General features: G+C 36.6%; 1 protein-coding gene across 2 annotated transcripts in view; it reads right to left on the minus strand.

Annotated features, from left to right (window-relative positions):
• Ask1 (apoptotic signal-regulating kinase 1) overlaps window positions 1-22,126 on the minus strand; it is a 154,242-nt gene extending 132,116 nt beyond the window's left edge. For both annotated transcript variants that reach the window (XM_089098979.1, XM_089098971.1), the window contains exon 1: window positions 21,912-22,126. In XM_089098979.1, coding sequence (XP_088955105.1) covers window positions 21,912-22,097 — 186 coding nt within the window. In that variant the 5' untranslated portion in view covers window positions 22,098-22,126. The remainder of the gene's footprint in view (window positions 1-21,911) is intronic.
• Between the last annotated feature and the right edge of the window lie 1,101 nt (window positions 22,127-23,227).

Raw genomic sequence — 23,227 nt, forward strand, 5'->3', positions numbered from 1 at the left:
AGGGACTTGGGCCATGACACAGACAATGACAGACACATCTAATCGAGGTAGATGATGTCCAGACGAAATGCCTCCACAAAATTGAACGCGTTAGATGATTTAACAGGTTATAGAGCTAGGAGATCCTCCGGTCTTTTAAATTGCCCCCCCCCCTGTCTGAGCAGCTCGAATCTCACTTGCTGCGTTTGTGCAATAATTTACTTCGCCTGATACTCAAAGGCTAGCCTGACTCATCTTCGATTTCAATCCAACTGCAAATGGCTGGAAACACCCCAGAGGTAGACCACGCACAAGATGAGCAGACGTCATCCGCGGTTGACTTCACTATCAGGAACATCGACCCCGCAATGAAGCTCCAATCCTTGCCCAGGACAAGACACTCTGGAGACACCTAATGGCGCTGATGTCGGGTTTCCTCTACGCTGGCGACGTTTCAGAGCAAGAACTTTAAGTCAAAAGTCAAAGTAAGTCAGCAGACTCTCTAGAGCAAAACAAGTTACAATTTTAGTTACAAAAGGGAAATGGGAGGTGCATGCAGCAATTTACAATGATCAAATGCCCTATATTCCAAAACTTGAATTTTCGTTTTGGTAAATTTTTTAAAAACTATTAATTTATCTTAGTGATGGTGAGCAAGAGCTACGAACAGGGCAAGTAAAGACTAAGCCAATTTAATCTATCCCAGTTAGCTGAGATTTTAGGATGAAGGATTATTTCAAAAAGAAATAACGAATAAGCAAGAGCGCCAGTTCGTGAACATGTAGGGATAGGGAGGTGGGATTTCTCAGTTTTATTTAACAAAGATACAATATAGGCATTTTCCGAAATATAGAGGAAGGGGGGGGGGGGTTCGCTTTTCTTCAATGAAAATGCTGCATGAAGGTATTTTACAAAATCTAGGGGACAATCATCTCTCCTATTGGAACCCTTGCATCTGCCATTTTAAGCAGGAACAAACACAAAAGAAATCAAAACCGTGGAGAGGAATATTTTGGTTAAAAAAAAAAAAGAATCTGAATTGGTTATTTCAACAAAAGAGAATTGTATTAATGTTAATAATTATTTTACATGTGTCTTATTTGACACGCAGTTGTTTTACATCACAAAACTCATGGACAGCTTCAGCCTCCCAAAGGATAGAAACACGGATAGATCATCTAGATCAGACCATCGTTAAAAACTTATTCCTAGTTTATCGTTAAAGTTTATTCCTAGCTTGTCGAAAATTAATGGCACCAATGTCTATAATTGAGTCTGAAATTTATAAGATTCTTTTCTCTACAGGGCACTTCCTAGTCAGCCCCAGAACATTTTTCTACTAAGTTTATCAAGTTCATTTTACCAGCAATTATTTCACCTTTAACATATCCGGAGATTTCGGTATTTTCCTAGAAGCACTTAAAAGTCCAAGCGTAACAGCTCTTTCTAAATGTGGTTTAAGAAGCGACCCTTTAAATCACAGACCTAATTCCCTCCTGCCAGTTTTCAGAAAGATTTTTGAAAAGGCCATGCTTTCAAGACTCACAAGCTTTCTGGATGTAAAAAAGCTCATTCTTGAATTTCAGTTTGGGTTTGGTGCTGGTCATTTGACTGAGCATGCATCTGCTATGATCCTTGGTTTTATTCATTAGGTCCTAGATTCTGGGCTAATCCTAATTGCTTCATTTTTGGATGTAAAGAAGGCATCCTATTCCTTAACATATGACATTCTTCTTAGAAACCTCAGCTACATCAGAGTGCGAGCAACTTCTCACTCACTCTTGGTTCTGGGTTCCGACCACACAACAAATAAGAGACAAGTAAAATAATCATTAAAATAAAGGACTTTCTTTTGTTAGAAAAAACCAATTCAGCATTTTTTGTTTTTAAACCAAAAGGGTACTCTCCACTGGTTTTGGTTTCCTTTTGTCGTCCTTCCTGCTTAAAATTCGAAATGTAAGGGCTCCAACAAGGGACATATTGCCCCATAGATTTGGAAAATACCCTGTTTTGCCATTTTCTCTGAAGAAAATCTAAAAATTGCCCCCCCACCTATACTTTGAAAAAACCTATGGTATATCTTTGTTGAATAGATCTGAACAATCCTGCCCCCATCTCCCTCCCCCTACATTATTGTGAACTGGTGCTTCTGCCTATTCGTTATTGATTTTTGAAATAATCCTTCATCCTAAAATATCAGGTAACTCAAGTAGATTTAATTGGTTGTGTCTTCACTTGCCCTGTTCTACCTTTTGTTAGCCATCAGGAAGATATATTAATAGTTTTTAAAAAAAATCCAGAAAAAGAACCTTAAGAGCATCTGGATATTGTAAAAACTGCATGCATCTCCAGCAGTATTTGCATGCATCACCAGCTAAAAGCTACAGGAAGTCAGACAACTTACAAGCAACTAAGTATATTACTTTCATAATCCCCTTTTTGAGCTTAAGGTCTAATCTTGCTAATCCTTGAATCAGATACACAACGACATAATCACTATAAAAACTTCTTACATTTTAATCCGTCTTTATTTCCTCTCACATTCATTTAAAACCACATTAATATCCAACTTGGCATCACAATTGATAGATAAATGCGTGAGACCGTTCAACCTGCCCTCTCATGTCAGTTTAAAGCAACTTTAGCGTGCTAAATGGACACTCTGCAGAAGCGTGGTAACAGGAAAAGTGGAGAATCCAATCAAGAATGAATGCACAGTTGGAATAAAGCAGTTGTCGCACACACCAAGAGCTTCAGAAACTTTATCAGGACGATGAGACTCGCCTACAAACCTCCATTTGGCTTGCCAGGCAGTCAGTCAGCAAGGAGACTAGTCTCAGAGAAACAGAACTGCTTATATTTTTTGCAGCTTCGTGAAAGCCTTGGCTAATAGAGCATCAACAATAAAGCAAGGGAGCAGAACTTACTTACTATTATTAATTCCCATACATCCTCATGGGACGTCTTGGGGCCACTCCTTCAAGAATCTGATGAACTAGGGCTCGATATGCTGTTCTGTCAAGTGTAGTTCGGGATAAAAGGGCAATGCGTTGTCGGTCGAAGTTTTTGATCCACCTTTTGCGCGGTCTTCCCCGTGGTCGAAGTCCTTCAGTTGTCCCTTCAAGCGCGATCTTGGGCAGGCGTTCGGGATTCATTCGCTTTACATGGCAAAACCAGCGCAGCTGCTGTTTTCGGATTTTGTTCAGGATAGTGCCTTGCGACTTCAGCCTTCTTCAGACTTCTTTGTTTGTGACATGGTCAGTATATCTGATCTTGGCTATCCGGCGCAGACATCTCATTTCGAACGCAAGGAGGTTGCACTCATTTTCAGCTTTTAATGTCCAGGTTTCACACCCATACAGAGCAATGGGTAGGATCAGACTGTTGAATAGATGCACTTTCAGGTAGTTCGAAAGGTGGCTAGATTTCCAAATCTTTGATATTCTTTTGAAGCTAGAGCTGGCAAGACCGAGGCGGCGTTTAATGTCGACAGTGTGACAGTTGTCAGCCATCAAAAGACTGCCAAGGTAAAGGTATTGATCGACTGTTTCCCTTTGTCCACCGTCTATTACTATCGAGGGGGAGTTTGTTATCTCGTGTCCTGATGTGACCATGATTTTGGTCTTGTTTGCGTTAATCTGCATACCCAACGGCTTCGTTGTTTGGGAGATGTAGTCAGCCTGACTCAGGAGTTCTTGGGCGGTAGTGGACGTCAAGTCGATATCATCCGTATATGCTAGTTGCTCAATTAGGATGCCTCCTATTCTGGCTCCATATTCGACGGGTATCAGGGAGAGGATGGCCTGCAGAAAAAGGTTAAACAAGTGCGGCGAGAGGGTGCATGCTTGCAGGGCTCCGGAAGTTGTTGGGAATTTACCGGAGAGCCCACCAGTGGTTAGTTTTTGACTTTTGAATTGGTTGTACATGTCCTCAGTGATTTTGACTATTTCATCTGGGACACCGATAGTGTCCTAGAATATGCCACGAGTCTTTCATCCATAGTAGGTCAAAGGCTTGTCGGAAGTCAATAAAAAGCTGATAAAGGTCTCTGTGAAACTCGATGAACTGTTAAATCAGCTGACGCACAGTAAAGATTTGGTCAATAGTTGATCATCCCGATCGAAAGCCAGCTTGATACTCGCCAAGAACAGAGGCGGTGATTACTTGAAGGGAGCAGAAGTTGGATTTGAAATGATGTGGGGATAAGAGATCTCATCGAGTTCTTCAGATAGCTGCTACAGGTATGGGGAAAAGATAAAATGCTTCTAAAAAAGAGAAGCGTCTGAAAAGGAGAATGATCAACGATTGCGTCTTGGTATTGAGGTAAATGTCCCAACACTTTCAGCTGTCTGGACTATTTTTCTATAAATAGAAGGAAAATTCACTTCTACTAACTCTTTTAATGCAAACTTGCATATGTTTACAGCAGAAAGTAGATCTAAATTTTCCTTCTACAGGAAAATGGAAGTTGAAAGCAAAATCAAACTTACTTTTTCAACAAGAATCAGAGAGGAAATGAAACTGAACTTGGTTATGGCTGCTACTAAGGAGTTGGTTTTTGCTATTAGACCTGAGTTGGACATGTTGTCAACAAAGCTCTCCAGTGCTCCAACAGCAGCAGGGAGAAGCCCATGAAAAGAGATAACACTACCACTTTCAGCCCACCATGTGTTGCAAAAGTGAAGGAGCTTTTGCTTTTTTGTATGCGGCAGAACAAATGGTAAAGCAGAAGCTAATGACTCAGTTCGTTCGGAGGAACAGGGGGAAAAGCAACGACTTCTGGAAACTACCCTTTTAGTATTTGAATTAGGTTCAGTCTGGAGGCCTTCATCAGGGCAAGGTTTAAACAATGCTGCATGTAAATGGCAAGAGGATACTGCTTTCATATCTCTGCCAGAGCACCCTTGTACAAACCAGACATGTTACTACCTCCATCAAACTCAATTTCAACTAAGTTGTTCAGGTCTAATCCAAACTCCAAGTATAGTCTAACAATCCGCCTTCCCAGACTTACGACAGCCAAGTCGTTTACAGTGTCAGAAAAACCTTGCTTCTATTCAATGATCATCATAGAAACGAGTGACAAGAAGACGCTGTTCTTTTGAAGTTACATCACTAGTCTTATCGACCAATATAAAGGAGCACGTGGCATTTTGCGCTATATTCAAACTTGTGTCATAAATGGCATTGCCTACACTATCGATGATATTGCTCAGCAATAGACGAGATACATATTTCGTGTCTTTAGCAGATGATTCAAAATGCCACTGCAATTTTGACCTTCATGACTACATAATTGGCAGTCATGTTTCATATTTTATTTGATTCTTACGTTCATTACAAGAGGAGATAGGAAAATTGGCCTCAGAATCGCTGTTCTCCATTCTTTGCAGGCTTTAGAAGTAAAGCCTTGGTTAAAAAAAGGGAAACGCAACTATTGTTGTCCAATAGTCTACTCTTGCGTGGTTTGGTTCATCAACAATCCTCTTCCTTATTCAACAAGAAATTTGAAACATATATTGTTAGTAAAATCAAGCAACAATTGTGCAAGCTGTTTGTTTTCAGCTTGAGTCTTGAGAGTAGTAAAAAGCAGCCACCAAAACTCTAGTTCTTTTATCTATTTTCATTCCATACCATATTTCCCAATAAATTAAACCACCCTCCTCTTTCTACATATTTTCAATTTGTGGAAAAAGTACAAGTTAGACAACCAATATATTCATTTCTTAAAACAACTAAGTTAATAAAAACTCTACAGAGGCAACTCTGTAGCGTTGCCTATAGTAAAGGCCATATGGCTCCTATGTTTTTTTTTTCCAGAGGCACTTAAACTCCAGGGTCGACACAACCCTCCAGAGGCAGGCGTTGCAAGTTATGCCCTAGGGGCTCATATGGTTCTTATAGAAGGGATGCTTGTATAAACTCCAGAGAGGGCTCATTTGATTGGGAATTAAAATTTCTAGTTCAATTTTTTAGATTCAGAAGAGATCGGAGGGCAACTAGCCCCCCCCCACGCCCTTTTTTCCCAAATACATCAGATAAAAATTTTGAGATCGGTATCTTTTAAAAATAGTTCAAAGGTCAGATGACAAAACTCTTATGTCAACACAACCACCCAGGGCCAGGGGGCAGGCGTTATAAGTTATGCCCTCGGGGCAAATAAGGTTCTTGAAAGTTCTAGTTCAATTTTTAAGAGTCAAAAGCGATCGAGCGGCAGCTAGCCCCCCCCCCCCACCCCCGCCACACTTTTTCTCCAAATATATCCGATAAAAATTTTGAGGTAGCCATTTTGTTAAAAATAATTCAAAGATCATATAACAAAAACGCCGGGGTTGAGACAACTCCCCAGGATCAAGGGGCAGGCGTTGTAAGTTACGGCCTGGGGGCATATATGGTTCTTATAGAAGGGATGTTCGTATAAACTTCAGAGGGCTTAATTGATTGGAAATCTAAAGTTCTAGTTCTCTTTTTAAGAGTCAAAAGTGATCGGAGGACGGCTAGACCCTCCCCCCTCCACTCCCTTTTTCCCCAAACCCATCCGATAAAAATTTTGAGATGACCATTTTGTTAAAAATAGTTCAAAGGTCAGATAGCAAAAAATCCGGTGTCAACACAACCCCCCAGGGTAGGCGTTATAAATTATGCCCTGGGGGCAAAAATGGTTCTTATAGAAGGGATGCGCAAACTTCACAGAGGGCTTATTTGATAGAAAATTGAAAGTTTTAGTTCATTTTTTTCAGAGTCAAAATAGATCGGAGGGCAACTATCCCCTTCTCCCTCTACGCCTTTTTCCCCAAGACCCATCTAATAACAATTTTGAGATGACTATTTTGTTAAAAATAGTTTAAACATTAGATATTAAAACTCTGGGGTCGACACGACCCCCAGGGATAAATAAAAGTTCAAATAGGGATAAAATCCTTTTAATAGACAGTGATGATGATAACAGTGATAACTGCGTAGTAAAACTGCGTTTTACTACTGATGATGGCCACTGTATTTATGACCGAAATATCTCGTATTTTTGTGAATTTCTATCACTGTCTATTAAAAGGATTTTATCCCTATTTGAACTTTTATTTATCGTCATGGAAAGGCAGTGTGGTCTCCGAAATTATCTACCCCCCAGAGCCCGGGGACAGGCGTTGTAAGTTATGCCCTGGGGGCATATATGGGTCTTATAGAAGGGATACTTGTATGAACTTCAGAGAGGGCTCCTTCGATTGAAAACTGACAGTTCTAGTTCACTTTTAAAGAGCCAAAAGAGATCGAAGGGCAACTACCCCCCCCCCTCAAACGCCATTTTCCCCCAAACCCATCCGATAAAAATTTTGAGATAGCCATTTTGTCAAAAATAGTTCAAACATCAGACAATAAAAATTCCAAGGTTGACACAAACCCCCCAGGGGCAAGTGTTTTAAGTTATGCCTGAGGCATAAAAGGTTTTCATGTAAGGATATCTTGTATAAACTTCAGAAGAGGGTCGTTTGATTTAAAATTCAAAGTTCTAGTTTCCTTTTATGAGTCAAAAAGTATCAGAGGGCATCTACCCCCCCCCCCCACACACACACACCTACACACGTCATTTTTTCCCAAATGCATCCGATCTAAATTTTGAGATTGCTAGTGTTTGAAGTAGTCCAACGATCAGATAACAAAAACTTTGGGGTCAACATACCCCCCCCTCCATAGTCCAGAGTAAGGGCTTGGATGTAAATTATCTTGCAGGGGCATATAAGGTTTTTATGGAAGAGGTGGTCGTATAAAGTTTGGAGGGGACTCAAATGGCACACCCCCTAGCATTAAATCTGATCCCCTAATATCCTCCCATTTGCAGCGCAAATGGGAGGATATTAGGGCCTTTTTCCACAAATGCCTTTTTCCTTTTGCCTTTTTCCACCTTGTGCCTTTTCCCCCAAATGCATCATCAAAAATTTTATCTGATTGTATTAATTGGAGTGGTAGTATTACCTTTGGAGGGGGCTCATTTGATCGGAAATTGAAACTTCTAGTTTTTTTAGAGTCAAAAGTGATAAATGGGCAATAAAGCCCATGCCCCACTTTTTTAAAGGGCATTTGTTCAAAATTTTTAGATTGCCATTTTGTTCAAAGAAGTTCAAAGGCCAAATAACGATGATTCCGGGATTGACGCCCCCGCCTCCAACCCCGGGGAAATGGCTTTGAGTTACGCAACTTGATTATTGGTATTTTGACACTTTGTTTACTTCAATACTTGGATTTAGCGATTTAGGCGGCAACTTCGATTTATGGTGCAAAGGCTATAAGTTATTCATGTTGCTTATTGTTACTTTGATATATTGTTTACTTTCATGCCTTCTTTACTTTGTTACTTTTGTACGTTGATATCGTTACTCTGATACTAGTTTTGATACTTTGATAAACATTTGATGTTGAAAAAAAAGTTTGATTTTGAAATAAGGAATTTCTTAAAACTTGAAAAGTTCTGCAATCAAAAACGAACAAAAATTAATTTAAAAAAAAAACTTTCCAAAAAAGAAGTTTCCAAAGAAAAGTAAAGGCCATTTTAAACTTAAGATCAGTAGATACAAATACATGTTAAAATTCAAACTCAAACTGACCAGAAATTAGTCTTAAAGAATAAACGAAAGAAAAACGAACAGATATTAAATAAACAATCATAGCAAAAAAACATACAACAAGTAATAATACAAATCAATAAATAAACCTTAAAGCAAGTAATGCTTAAATTGAATATGCAAATCAAGTTTGAAACGAAAAAAATCACTACAAACAAGATTATGGGTATCGCTTCCTTCTCTCACTGTAAAAAGTCTAAAACCTGCGTCATTGACGCTTTACTGAAAACTATATGTGTCTTAAACAGTCTTGAAAAGTATAAACAAAATCAAATTGAATATTATAAATTTAATGCTATTAATTGTTGAAAGATCCATCAGTTCAAAATTTTATTTCACCGTAGTTTTATTTTATTTTCAATGCTGTAAGAACTGGAAAAGAAAATACTTGTAGTATAATTAGTTTTCAGTGAAGCGTCAATGACGCAGTAGGATTTAGGTTTTACAATTGAGGAAGGGGGCAGTATCCGAACTCTTGTTTGCAGTGAAATTATATTGTTCTTGAACAATCTTAGAAAGAACTAATAAATTAAACTGAATACTTGATGTATAATGATATTATTTGCTGAGAGCTCATCAGTTCAAAATTTTACTGTAATTTTAATGTTTGTTTTCAATATTATGTACAAAAAAATATATTTGCAATATAATTCGTTTTCAGTAAAGCGCCAATGCCGCAGTAGGTTTTAGACTTTTACAGTGAGATACCCAAGCTCTTGTTTTTAGTGATTTTTGTTCATTTCAAACTTGATTTGGATATTCAATTCAAGTTTCACTCGTTTTAAGATCTATTTATTCATTTACATTAGTGTCTATTGTATGTTTGTTTGCATTGATTGTTTATTTAATTTCTGTTCGTTTTGGGTTTCATTATTCTTTAATAGTAATTTCTGGTTGGTTTGAGTTTGAAATTTTAACAGGTATTTGTATATGCTGATCTTAATTTTAAAATGGCCTATACTTTTCTTTGAAAAACTTCTTTTTTGGAAAGTATTTTTTAATTAATATCAAAGAAACAATTCCCTGTTTAGTTTGATTCTTCAGTAGAGTTAGGGACTTAAAATGGCTGCTTTTTAACTACTAAAAGTTTTAAGTATTTCTTAACTTCTCTAAGGTATTAAAGAAAGTTTTTGTATTACTAAGGTTAGGATTTACAGGTAAACTATTCAATAAAGAATTTGAAGTGAAATAACACATTTCAGCCATTGTTGAGGTTTTCATCAGAAGTAGGTATAGGCCTGGACAGGGAGGTTTTGTAACATCTGACACTAAATTTCTCTTATTTAATATTTTTACACTCCTGTTAAGGAACTTAGTGGAATGAGAAATTATTTTGTACACCTTGTCCCCCCCTCGCCCAATTTATGAGGCCTAAACTGTTACTGGTTTGCATGTTGTAGATCTACACAAAATAGAAATGATGGATAAGATGGGAGAAAATATTGATTGTCAAAAAATTTATAGTCATAGAAATATGTGTTGGCATGCAAACTCTTGGAAGGCTCCACCTGTGAGCAGAGCTGCTAGAAAATGCACCATTACAGGAAATGTAAGGCCAAACAAGTTAAGAATAAGTCTCTGGATTATTATAAGCTTACACAGATGAGTTTGTATTGTCTCCAAAAGCTCATCGAAGATCTGAAGAGACAAGGGCATGAATCCACTTGATGATCAGTATATATTACCAATAATAAGGTCCTTACCTTGAGATCTAATGTAAATAATAGGGATTCAGAGATCTCTTCCTGATTCCTTGATAGACCACTCCTGGCAGTGTCAGGAAGGTCACTAGATATATACAAGGCAAGACCACCTCTTGCTTTACTCTATTAATTGAGACAAGTCCATCCTATATCTGAGTGTATCCAGCAGAACTTCATTACTATTATTTGGTAAGATTTCACATAGCCATATGGCAGCAGGCAGGTCCATCACCAACTATCAGTGTCAACTGGTTAATTGATGATCAAAAACCCTGAGCATTAAGTTAAAGGACCAAGAAATTGTCATCATGTCTAATATACCCCTTTAATTTATTGACATATTGACTAATTGTCAAGGAAGAAGATTTAAAGTATTTCTCAAATCTTGACCAACCAGAATTACGTCACCTTAATCAATTTGAGAGCTTTAAGGTCCTCCAGACCTGTAGTGCTCTTGATTTGATGAATCCCAGTCAAACCTCCACTGCTTCTTCTTCCACTCCTTGTCAAGTTAATGTTTGAAAGACTGAATAGAAGGAGCGCCGACAGTAGAGTCCTTCACTTCAGTCCACAGGTTAATCACTCTTCTTGAAAAATACATTTGATTGATTCTTGATCTGGAGCTTACTTTTGGTAGCTTCTTTGAGTGTCCTCTTGTGAGATGATGACTGGTACTGTGGTTGCCCTTGAAGATGGTGGAGTCTTCCTTTTGGAGTTTATAAGTCAGCATCATATCACTTCGCATGCGTCTGTAGACAAGGGTAGGTAGCTTGAGCTGCTTGAGACATTCCTCATATGAAGCCAACTTTAGGCTTTTTTATGCACTTTGCTGCTTGCCTCTGGACATTTTCAATGAGCCTAACATCTTGCTGGTAAGAAGGACCAGCCAGACACATGTCAAAATCAAGATCGGGTCTAACAAGAGCCTTAGAAAATTTTATGAATATTATTGCCTCTCAACTACTGATGGTCCTTTTTAACAGGCCAAGGATGGAGTTTGCTAGGGAGACAACATACTGGAATGCGGCTGTTAAACCTCGACCCCTTCTCAATGATCACACCAAAGTTGCAGGAAAAAATATAGAGGAAAATGAAAAAGTTTGTGATACCTTGGATGTGAAGGAAGATTTGTTTTGTGAGGAGGAATTAGCAACAGTACTAAAAGGATTAAAGAATAATAAGGCTCCAGGTGTTGATAGGGTGGTAAACTAGTTTCTTAAATATGGTGGCTCTGGGGTTAGAAATAAGTTACTGAAGATTATGAATATGATTTTTGGAAAAGGGGAAGTACCTAACGATTTTAGGAAAACCTTAACTAAACCACTGCATAAGAAAGGTGATAAGAATGAGTGGCAATTATTAAGGCATTAGTCTGGTCTCTGTAGGTAGTAAATTACTTAGTAATATGATACTTTTTAGACTGAGAGATGCCGTAGACAAAGTTTTAAGAGAAGAGCAGTGCGGTTTTAGAAAAAGTAGACCAAATTTTCATTCTTAGGTTAATAATTGAGAAGTGCCAGAGTTTTCAAACACCTTTGGTCTTCAGTTTTATAGATTATGAGCAAGCGTTCGATTCTGTTGATAGAAGAGCTTTAGTAAAGGTTTTATCCTTGTAGGCTATGCCAGATAAATACATTAAAATGATTAGTGCTATGTACCAGAATAATATTGCTATGGTTAAGGTAGGACATGAGGCTAGTAGCTGGTTTTGTATTGAATCAGGAGTTAAGCAGGGTTCTGTTCTATCCCCCTTTCTATGGATTATTTTGATGGACTTTGTTTTAAGGAGCACAGAAAAGGCAATGGGAGACCACGGAATCAAATAGGGAGGAAAAAGTCTACTGGACTTGGATTATGCTGATGATTTAAGCATCCTAGATGAAAGTGTGAGCAAAATGAATGAAGTTTTAGAGGTTTTGCAAGTTCAGAGTGCTAGAATTTGTTTGAAAATTAAAGTTAGGAAGACTAAGTCACTAAGGCTAGGAATAAGTGAAGATGAAAAGGTGACGTTGGGTAATGAAAAGATTGATCGGGTGGGCAGCTTCACTTACCTTGGTAGTAGTATTAGTAAAGATGGTGGGAGCAGTGAAGATGTTAAAGATAGAATAGCCAAGGGTCAGGGTGTTTTTTCACAGTTAAAAAAAAGTCTGGAAGAATAGGAAAATAAGTCTGCAAACCAAGATTAGAATACTAGAAGCTACAGTGATGATAGTGGTCAAATATGGCTCTGAAGCATGGACGCTCCAAAAAGCAGATGAAGATTTGCTAGATGTTTTCCAGAGAAATGGCTTAAGGATTGTTCTGGGTACCCAGCTGACTGACCGTATTTCAAACAATAGGCTATACGAAAAATGTGGTTCAATACCGCTCTCTAGGGCTATAATGAAAAAAAGGTTGAAGTGGCTAGGGCACGTTGTGCGGATTAAGTATGAGAGATTGCCAAAGATTGTTCTTTTCGGCCAACCATCTAGGGCTAAATGGAAAGCAGGTCGTCCCTATCTGGGGTGGGAGGACGTCATAAAGAAAGATTTAAAGGAAATGGGAACTTCGTGGGCGGGTGTAAAAAGGGAGGCTTTGAATAGATTGGGGTGGAGGAGGAGCGTGCGTAGCTGTGTTGGCCTCAGGCGGCTTGGTGCTGCGGTGAGTTGTTAGTAGTAGTAGTAGTATATTATTGATTGGATTTAAAATTGAATATGTAACCATTTAGCTATTAGTTCCAAGCTGTAGAGCACATTATTTGCAAGCATTGAATTTGAAAAACCAGCCTCAAATACAATTTGTGAGATGTCTAGATCGTTTTGACGTTTAAATACGTTAGCGATTCCAGAACATCAGGTGTCATAATTGAACAAATGTATATTATTATTCACATGATTGGAAATATTGTTGATATATATGAGGAAAAGTGTTGGGCCTAATACAGTTCCATGCAGTACCTCACTCATTACTATGGACTCACCAGAGTAGATTGGCTGATCACCTGTCTCAAACAAACGGACTTTCTGCTTGTAGTTAGTGAGGAAATCCATCAGCCAGGCTATCAGGGACGTACTGATACCAGTAGCAGACAATTCTGAGTACAGTCGATTAGGAGACACTTTATTTAAGACCAGAGCAAAGGCTAGTAGCAGTTGGTCAACTGGATGCCCTTTGTTAATCATGTTTGTAATTATCTCATATGGGCCCAACAAGCAGGGTTGACCAATTTTTCTGACTAGAATCCATGCAGCTTGGATTACAAGATTTTGTTTGTGGTTAAATATTCGAGAAATGAATCATTAACTATGCGTTCAAGCATCTTCACCACAACTGAGGTTAGGCTGACAGGTCAATAATTCTCCGGCTTGGTGTGGTCACCTTTTTTGAATACTAGAGTTATATTGGTTACTTCTCAGTCTGCTGGGAGCTCTCTAGTTATTTGTGATGTCTAGAAGATTCTTGTCAGGGGATCTGCTATCACTTCTGCAATTTATTTTAGTAGTCTAGGATGTATATTATCAGGTCCTGGTGACTTGTTAGAATTCAACTTTTTTAAATGTTTAAGGACCTCTGTAGATGATACTGTGATGCTCTCCATCAGGGCTTTTATATTATAGTTTGGTGGGGAAGGTAAAGGGCCATCATGCTCAGTGGTGAAAACTGAGACAAATTGTTGGTTCAGTAAATTAGCAAGTTTATTAGTATCTGTAGTTTCTCTGTCTTGCTTGCTTATCAGTTTTTTAATACATTTTCTATTGTGATCTTGGCTAGAGATGTACTGCTAAAACTTGTTCGGGTTAGTCTTGACTTCATCAGCAAGCTTCGATTCAAAATTCATATGCAAGGCCTGCATCAAGTTTTTAACTTTGTTCTGGCATTTGCAAAACTTCTCTCTGTAATCAGGCGATTGGTGCTGTTTATATTTCTTCAATATCTGCTTTTACAGTTGATTTCCCTTTTAATCTCTTTTGTCAGCTGCAAGATACATTATCATTCCTGTAAGTTGCATATTTTGGTGATGCCAAATATGGATGGTGACACATGGATGTGTGATCCCCAGTACAACATGATCAGTGGCTTGATCTATTGTAATTTTAATTTTGATAATGTGAAGATGAAAATTTTGTAGTCTACATTTAATCCAAAATGCAGAAAAGGTAGTATTGCTAAAAGTGAGTTGAATGGTGCAAGATTGTCCAATATACTGATCTTCAAGAACCTCATCACAGAGGATTGCTACTATGATAATGTACCCCACCCCCTTCCTAATGGTTTCAGATTCAGGCCCAGGCTTAATACAAAACTACAAGAAAAATCTATCAAAAATTAAGTTCTTACTTTATAATATGTAGCCCATTTCTACTAATCAAATTTTCATGTTTCTTTACATTTTTATTCACATTTTTAATTTGTTAAAAAAAATTTATCTGGCTGGACTTAGGCCTAATTCTTTGTTGCAATGACATGATGCTATTGATAGATTAAGAATAAAAAGACTTTTAACAAAGAAGCATGGCAGATCAAGTAATGAAAACAATAGAGAAGTATATATCCTAGGCCCACAAACTTTCATTTCTGACAAATCATGTTTTACTGACAAAAAAGTACCAGTTGCAAAAAGAAAAGCTGGCTGCTGAGTATTATATCAGGAAGTTGCAAATAACAACAACTGAATAAAAAGGTCATTTAACAATCAACTGTGCTTCCACTGTAATACTGTAATCAGTTATTATTGGAAAACTGGCAATAATAATAGGTCACACAAATGGTTTTGGATAGTTTTCAGAAATAATATTTATTTTTTAAACTTGACAATTTAAAAAATGATAGAAAAAGGCAAAATTAAAAGTTATACTCATTCATGAGTGTAATATTTTGAATTCATTGACAAAAATTCAAATGAATTAACTGAAAAAATATGCATTGTCAGTTTAATGTAGGGTACATATGCTGATATTTATTCCTTAAAATCTTAATTATTTTTTTATTTCTTAAAGTTATCAGATAAAAGTGAAAACATTTAAAAGAATTGTTTTCAGTAAAGTACAAATTATATTCTAGCTTTTAGAAAGCATAGCGTTTAGAATCTCAGATTAGTTTCTGCTCGTTTTGAGTTTGACTTATTTTAATTTTTGTTTGTTTTGGGTTTTGTTTATTTATTGATACTGATTTGTGGTAGTTGTATGCTTGGTAGATTATTTGATTCTTTTTTTCCATTTTTGGTTTAATGGAGTTCTTTACTTTTTTTTGAAAAACTTATTTTGTGCAAAATGTTTTTTTGATTGATTTCTGTTCATTTTATATTGACAGAGTTTTTTTCAGGGAGAAAGACTGAGCCTCTTCTGAAGTTAAACAACCATCCCTTTGATAAGAACTTTAAATACCCCCTGGGCATAACTTACAACCTTTGTCCCTGATCTCTGGGGTTTGTTTCAACCGCAAAAGCCTTGTTATATGATATTTAGACTATTTTGAATAGAATGGCTATCTCAAAATTTCTATTAGACACATTTCGGGACAATACAATATGTGTGTAGGGTGGAGGGGGTAGCTGCCCTCTGATCACGTTGACTCTTAAAAAGGGCACTAGATAGTCTGATTACCAATCCAATGAGCCCCCTCCGAAGTTTAAATGAACACACTGTCTATAAAAACCCTATAGGTCCCCAGGGCATAACTTACAACCCTTGCTCTGAGGGCTGGAGGGATTTGTTATCCTCAAAGACATAATTTCCAGACATTTCTGATGGGCTGAACAAAATGGCTATAACAAAATTTTCCCTCTGATCATGTTTGACTAATAAAAATAGCACTAGTCTCTAATTTTCTAATCAAATGAGCCCTTTTTGAAGCAGCTGCAACAAAAATTACTATAAAAACCTTATTTACCCCAAGGGGAAAACTTAACACCCTTGTCTTGAGGGCTATGGGGGGAGGGTTGTCATCCTCAAAGACATATTTTCTAGACCTTTCAACTACGTTGAACAAAATGGCCATATCAATATGTTGATTGGAAATGTTTGGGGAAATGATGGATATGGGGGGAGGCAATTCTCCCTCTGATTTCTTTTGGCTATTAAAAAGGGCAATAACCCTCTCAATTTCTAATCAAAAGAGCAATTTTGTAAGTTTTTATGACAACACTTTCTATAAAAACACTATATGCCCCCAGGGCATAACTCACAACCTTAGCCCTGAGGGCTGTGAGGAGGTTGTTATACTCAAAAGCACAATTTCCAGACCCCTAAATTACGTTCAACAAAATGGCTATATCAAAATGTTGATCGTTAGTGTTTGGGGAAATGATGGGTGTAGAGGGGCATTTGCCCTCTGATCATTTTGACTATTAATAAGGGCACTAGCCCTCTCAATTCACAATTGAATGAGCCTTTTTTGAAGTTTCTGTGACAACACTGGCAAAGACCTAATTTGCAAAACTTTCAACTATGTAAAACAAAATGTCTATCTCAAAATTTTGATTGGATGTGTTTGGGGAAATGGTGGGCGTGAGAGGGGCGTTAGTTGCCTTCCAATCACTTTCGACTATTAATAAGGTTCGAACACTGGAGTATTTTATTTTAGTTATACTGAATGTAATGTGTTTTATTTAAATTATATAAAAAAATAAATATGCCCAAAATAACCATGAGAGGGCAGTTAGTTGCTCTCCAATCACTTTTGACTATTAAAAAGGGCACTAGCCCTTTGAATTTCGAAATGAGCCCTTTTTCAAGTTTCTATGACAAAGATTTCAATAACACCTTATATGCCCCAGGACATAACCCACAACCTTAGCCCTGAGGGCTCTGGGGGGAGAGTCATCCTCAAAGACCTAATTTCCAGAGCTTTCAACTACATTGAATAAAATGGCTATCTGAAAATTTTGATTGGATGTGCTTGGGGAAATGGTGGGCATGAGAGGGGAGTTAGTTACCCTCCAACCACTTTTTCGACTATTAAAAAAGGCACTGGCCCTCTCAATTATTAATTGAATGAACCCCATTTGAAATTTCTACGACAGCGATATCTATACGAACCTTATATGCTCTAAGAGTATAACTTACAACCTTTGCCCTGGGGGGTTTTTCCTCTTCAAAGACATAACCTCAAGAACTTTCAACTATGTAGAACAAAATAGCTATCTCAAAAATTTGATTGAATGTGTTTGGGGAAGTGGTGGGTGTGAGAGGGGGTTAGTTGCTCTCCATTCAGTTTCAACTATTAAAAAGGCCAATAGCCCTTTCAATTTCCAATCAAAATTTGCTCTTTTTGAAGTTTCTACAACAAAACTTTCTATAAAAACCTTATATGCCCCAGGGCATAACTTACAACCCTTGCCCTGAGGGCTGTGTGGGGGGGAGAGAATTGTCATCCTCAAAGACCTAATTTCCAGAACTTTCAACTACGTTGAACAAAATGAATATCTCAAAATTTTGATTGGATGTGTTTGGAGATATGGTGAGTGTAATAGGGGGATTAGTTGCCCTTCAATCACTTTTGACTATTAAAAAGGCACTAGCCCTTTCAATTTCCAATTGAATGAGCCATTTTTGAAGCTTCTACAACAACGCTTTCTATAAAAACCTTATTTGCCCCAAGGGCATAGCTTACAAACCTTACCCTGAGGGCTGTGGGTGGGGTGTCACCCTTAAAAACCTAAATTTCCAAACCTTGCAACTACGTTGAAAAAAATGGCTATCTAAAAGTTTTGATTGTATGTGTTTGGGGAAATGGAAGGTGTGAGGGGGGTTAGTTGCCCTCCAACTACTTTTGACTATTAAAAAGAGCACAAGCAATTTTCAATTTCCAATTGAATGAGCCCTCTTTGAAGTTTCTACCACAATGCTTTCTATAAAAACCTTACATGCCCCCAGGGCATAATGTATAACCTTTGCCCTGAGGGCTGTGGGGGGAAGGGGGGCTGGGGTGTCATCCTTAAAGACCTAATTTCCGAAATTTTCAACCATGTTGAACAAAATGGCTATCTAAAAATTTTGATTGGAGGTGTTTGGTTAAAAGGTGGGCATGAGAGGGGTGTTAGTTGCCCTCCAATCACTTTCAACTATTAAAAAGGGCACCAGCCCTTTTAAATTCCAATCGAATCAGCCTTTTTCAAATTTCTACAACAAGGCTTTCAATAAAAAACCTTATATACCCCCAGGGCATAACTTATAACCCTTGCCCTGAGGGCTCTGGGGGGTTATCATCTTCAAACATGTAATTTCCAGAACTTTAAACTATGTTGAACAAAATGGCTATCTCAAAATTTTGATTGGATGTATTTGGATAAATGGAACTTCTAGAACTTTCATCTATGTTGAACAAAATGGTTATCTCAAAATTTTGATTGGATGTGTTTGGATAAATGGTGGGCGTGAGAGTAGGGTTAGTTGCCCTCTAATCAATTTCAAATATTAATACAGGACACTAGCCCTTTCAATTTCCAATCAAATTAATCCTTTTTAAATTTTCTATGACAATGCTTTCAATGAAAACCTTATAATCCCCCAGGGCAGAACTTATAACCCTTGCCCTGAGGGCTGTGGGGGGGAGTCATCCTCAGACCTAATTTTCAGAACTTTCAACTATGTTGAACAAAATGGTTATCTCAAAATTTTGATTGGATGTGTTTGGGGAAACAGTTGGTGTGAGAGGGGGTTAGTTGCCCTCCAATCATTTTTGACTATTAAAAAGGGCAATAGCCCTTTGAATTTCCAATCAAATGATTCCTTTTTGAAGTTTCTACAACAATGCTTCCTATAAAAAACCTTATATGCCCCGAGGGCATAACTTACGACCCTTGCCCTGAGGGCTGAGGGAGGAGTGTCCTCCTCAAAAACATAATTTCTGTCTGGGAATCAACTATGTTGAACAAAATGGCTATCTCAAAATTTTGATTGGATGAGTTTGGGGAAATGGCAGGCATGGAAGGAGTGTTAGTTGCCTTTCAATCACTTTAATTATTAAAAAGGGAACTAGCCATTCCAATTTCCAATCAAATGAGCCCTTTTCAAAGTTTCTATGACAACTCCTTCAATACAAACTGCCCTGGTCAGGAAATAAAAAGTAAATAAATAAATAATACATTATGCCAACATTGTTCTTTACTTAGGCAGCACTATTGTGCTGCCTGTGATACCAATTATCCTGTTTTGATGTATATATCCTCTCAGTGTTTCAGTTTTATTCACTTATTAACAGAAGCTAATTTTCTTCTGGTTCTAAAAATTAACTCTTATTGCTTGATATTTATTCTATAAACCACAAATATTAATTATATTTTTTTCTTTTCAACTGTTTGTCAAAACAGAGACCACATTTTGAATTTATGCTGACAAATTATTAGTGAAAATTTCTCCAAGAAGTCAGATAAAAGATAGGCTCTTGCTACTACCCTTACATTGCATCATGCTGTAGTAAAATAGGGGTAGTCCAAAAACCCATCTCTATTTTTCCAAAATACCAAAGAAAAGTGGTCTTTCCCAAAAAGAGGTCTTTCACCATACCTATGAAAAAATGTTATTTTCCTTAATATTAAATGTGGGTGATTCTAATTATGTGCTTTTTATTTTTCTATGATGCCATCAATGGGTTTCAAGCTCTTTTTATAAATTCCTACACATTTTTTTTTTCAAAATAATATTAAACTATTAATCTCAGGCTAATAATAATAATTACCATTCCTGAATAAGTAACTAATGGCAATTATTTCTAATCAGAAATTATTTAGCAGTACATTTTTGAACTTTTGGTTAATATGGGCTGTTTTAAGCCCCTTCAAGGAATCAAAAAAGGATTTACCCATGAAGTAATTATTATATTTGGAAAGAGCATGAAAAAAGGGATAAGGTTTATATTAACACACTAATCAGATAGATAAAAAAACATACCACTAGCATCAGAATTTCATTCTGAATCCAAATATAACACTTATTTCTGTCACAAATTTATTTTCAAAATTACTTCTTAACTTCTTTAAGTTTCTTCAATTTTCTGGTTTATTTTGTTGGTTGTTTTTTTTTACAGAAACATCATGGTGGCAATTTGATCTGTAAAATACTAAATTTTGGTTTAGTATTTTTCATATCAAATCACCTCTCAACCAGATTTAATATATTTTAATTCAAACCAGAGCTTTCAGGAAAATTTTTGTAATTTTCAAATCAAATTACCACCATGACATTTCTTTAAAAATAAAAAATAAAAATTAAAACTGAAGAAACTTAAAGAAGCTAAGAAGTAATTTTGAAAATAATTTGCAACAGAAATGGGTCAATATCTACCAAATCATATTATTGAGTTAGGAATAAAGTGAATACACCATTTGATGTCCTTTTTTATGCTGATAACAAATATAATAAGTGTTTTTATCAGAAATGAATTACAGCCCCCCCCCCTATATAGGCTATACCTAACCTAACCCAACCTAACCTAACCCTGAATTGGCATATATAGGGGAGGGGGCTGAAATTCATTTCTGATAGAAATGCTTATTATATTTGTAATCAGCATAAAAAAGGCATCGAATGGTGTATTCATTTCAGTCCTAACTCAATAATATGATTTGGTAGATATTGACCCAGAAATAAGTGTCATATTTGAATTCAGAATGAAATTCTAATGCTAGTGGTATGTTTTTTTTATCTATCTGATTAGTGTGTTAATATAAACCTTATCTGAAAAAAGACATTAAGTGATGTAGGCCTATTCACATTTGTCTTACCTAGATTGTAAGAAGAAGTATAAATTTACTACTCAAGATACTTCTAATGGGATCATTGAGGCTCTTGATTCATTCTTGAGAGTTTTATTTACCTTCCTTGACTACTTTATAAGATAAACCTAGACTAGACAAAATCAACTTTTCTAGAATTTTTCCTTCCTTTATTAATGTGTTACCATCAGAAGAGCAGCTAAACTACAGGGATACCAAGATACATTTTAATAAATATAGTTTAGCCAATAACTGGCAAAAGTAGGCCTATAGCATAGGCTAGGTTTAGATTAGGGGCTATTGAGAAGAAATAATGTGAAGGAAACAATTCTTAGCCTACTTCATAAAATGCAGAATATTTGTGGCTACTACATGCAGTGTAGCTGTAGTCAAAATGTTTTAGCAATAATTATTCTGTATATTTATGAAGCAAGAGCTGTTTTCTTAACATTTTTCTTTCTCAATAGCCTCTAATACTCAATAACATCTCAAGTGCCAATTGTCCAAGTAGGCCTAGCATAATGAAGGTGTTACTCTAAATATAATGTGACTCAGATGATTTACATGATATATTATCAGACAAATAAGGGTAAAGTTCTACAAAATCATATTATTGAGTTAGGACAAAAGTGAATACACCATTCAATGCCTTTTTTTTAATGCTGATTATGAATATAATAAGCATTTCTATCGGAAATGAGTTTCAGCCCCCCCCTATATAGGCCAATTCAGGGTTAGGTATAACCTAGCCTATATAGGGGGGGGGGGGCTGAAATTCATTTCCAATAGAAATGCTTATTAGCCTAGGCCTATATTTGTAATCAGCATAAAAAAGGCATCAAATGGTGTATTCACTTTATTCCTAACTCAATAATATGATTTCGTAGAACTTTACCCAAATAAGAACATTGAATGTACCTGTACATAAGTACAATTGGCATTTGCATTGATACAGGCCTGATTAATTGCTTCATATGCTTTTTTTCTGCTATGAAGGCAATCATCAGCTAGGTGAAGATCAATAACGCAAACAACTTCCATTCTTGGTTTTGACTGACCACCATGATTAGAACTTTCACTATTGTTTCCAAAGCTGTCAGTCATTCTATTAACTAAAACTATCCATTTCCAGAAATTCCCAGCTTTGAATAGTCTGCTTTCTCTGAGCTCAGGATTGACGATCGGCTAAAAATTTGCAACGTCCAAACTATTAAACCGAAACTTTTGATAGAAAAGTGTCTTTTCAAGGCAAGGTGCCTTTATTTCGCTACCAAGAGCGGAACTTTGAAAGGAGGGGGCGGTTGCTGCGTGTATATTTTGAAAACTATGCTTTTATGTAATCTCGTTGAAAGTTCTCCCTCCAAATTTTAAGAGGTAAATTTTTTGTATCTTAATTAAAAAATTTGAAAAACCTCTTCTTAATTCTAAATTTTAATGAATTGGACCTCTTCTTTCCTTTGCAGCATAAATGATCATGCAATAATACAAATTGAATTGTTCTGGATTTAAGTTGGCACTTTTTCTCGTGCAATTCTGAATGACACTTTGTTCTCCTGCAAGTAAAATAAAATAAATCAATAAAGTGATCTTCTTCATCTTTTTCAAACTAAAATCCCTGAAAACGTAAAGGAATGAAACAAGCCTGTTACATACTGTAAGTAGGGTAAGTTTGTTCAAATTCCGCCAAGGTATCCTTTAGTTCGTTTATATTTTGTCATTTATTTTAATATAATTTAAGATACTTGAAGAAAAAGATAAGTAAAGATTGCATTTTTACTTAGCATAATCTAAATAAACAATTTAAATATATATTCGTGTTGGACTTAATTTAACCTTACTTTTTACCCTGACATAAGACACAACATATTATATATTTATACAGCAAAGCAAACATAATCAATTTGGGAACATAGTTAACTTGGAAATTTATTATTTCCACTTTCTTGGTTTCCTTGCAAGGGTATTTAGGATTTTCCAAAACCTTTGGTCCGTAATCGCTCTTTTGACGTACATAAGATCAGAAGAAACTTTCGGATTGAGCCTACTGTGAACTGACTCTAGTGGAATCTTTATTATTTTTAAATCAGAAAACTGGCGCTCTTATCCAGCACTGGATTGTCTTTATGTATTTATGTATTTATAACCTATCGTACAAAAAGGAAAAGGATGGAGTACAACTTAAACAAAGAAAAGAAAAGAGAACCAACAATTCAAAACAACAACAAACATTAGTC

The sequence above is a fragment of the Artemia sp. Qi Xiang Cuo genome, chromosome 2, assembly GCF_049724085.1.
Source record: "Artemia sp. Qi Xiang Cuo chromosome 2, ASM4972408v1, whole genome shotgun sequence".
Classification (NCBI taxonomy): Eukaryota; Metazoa; Arthropoda; class Branchiopoda; order Anostraca; family Artemiidae; genus Artemia; species Artemia sp. Qi Xiang Cuo.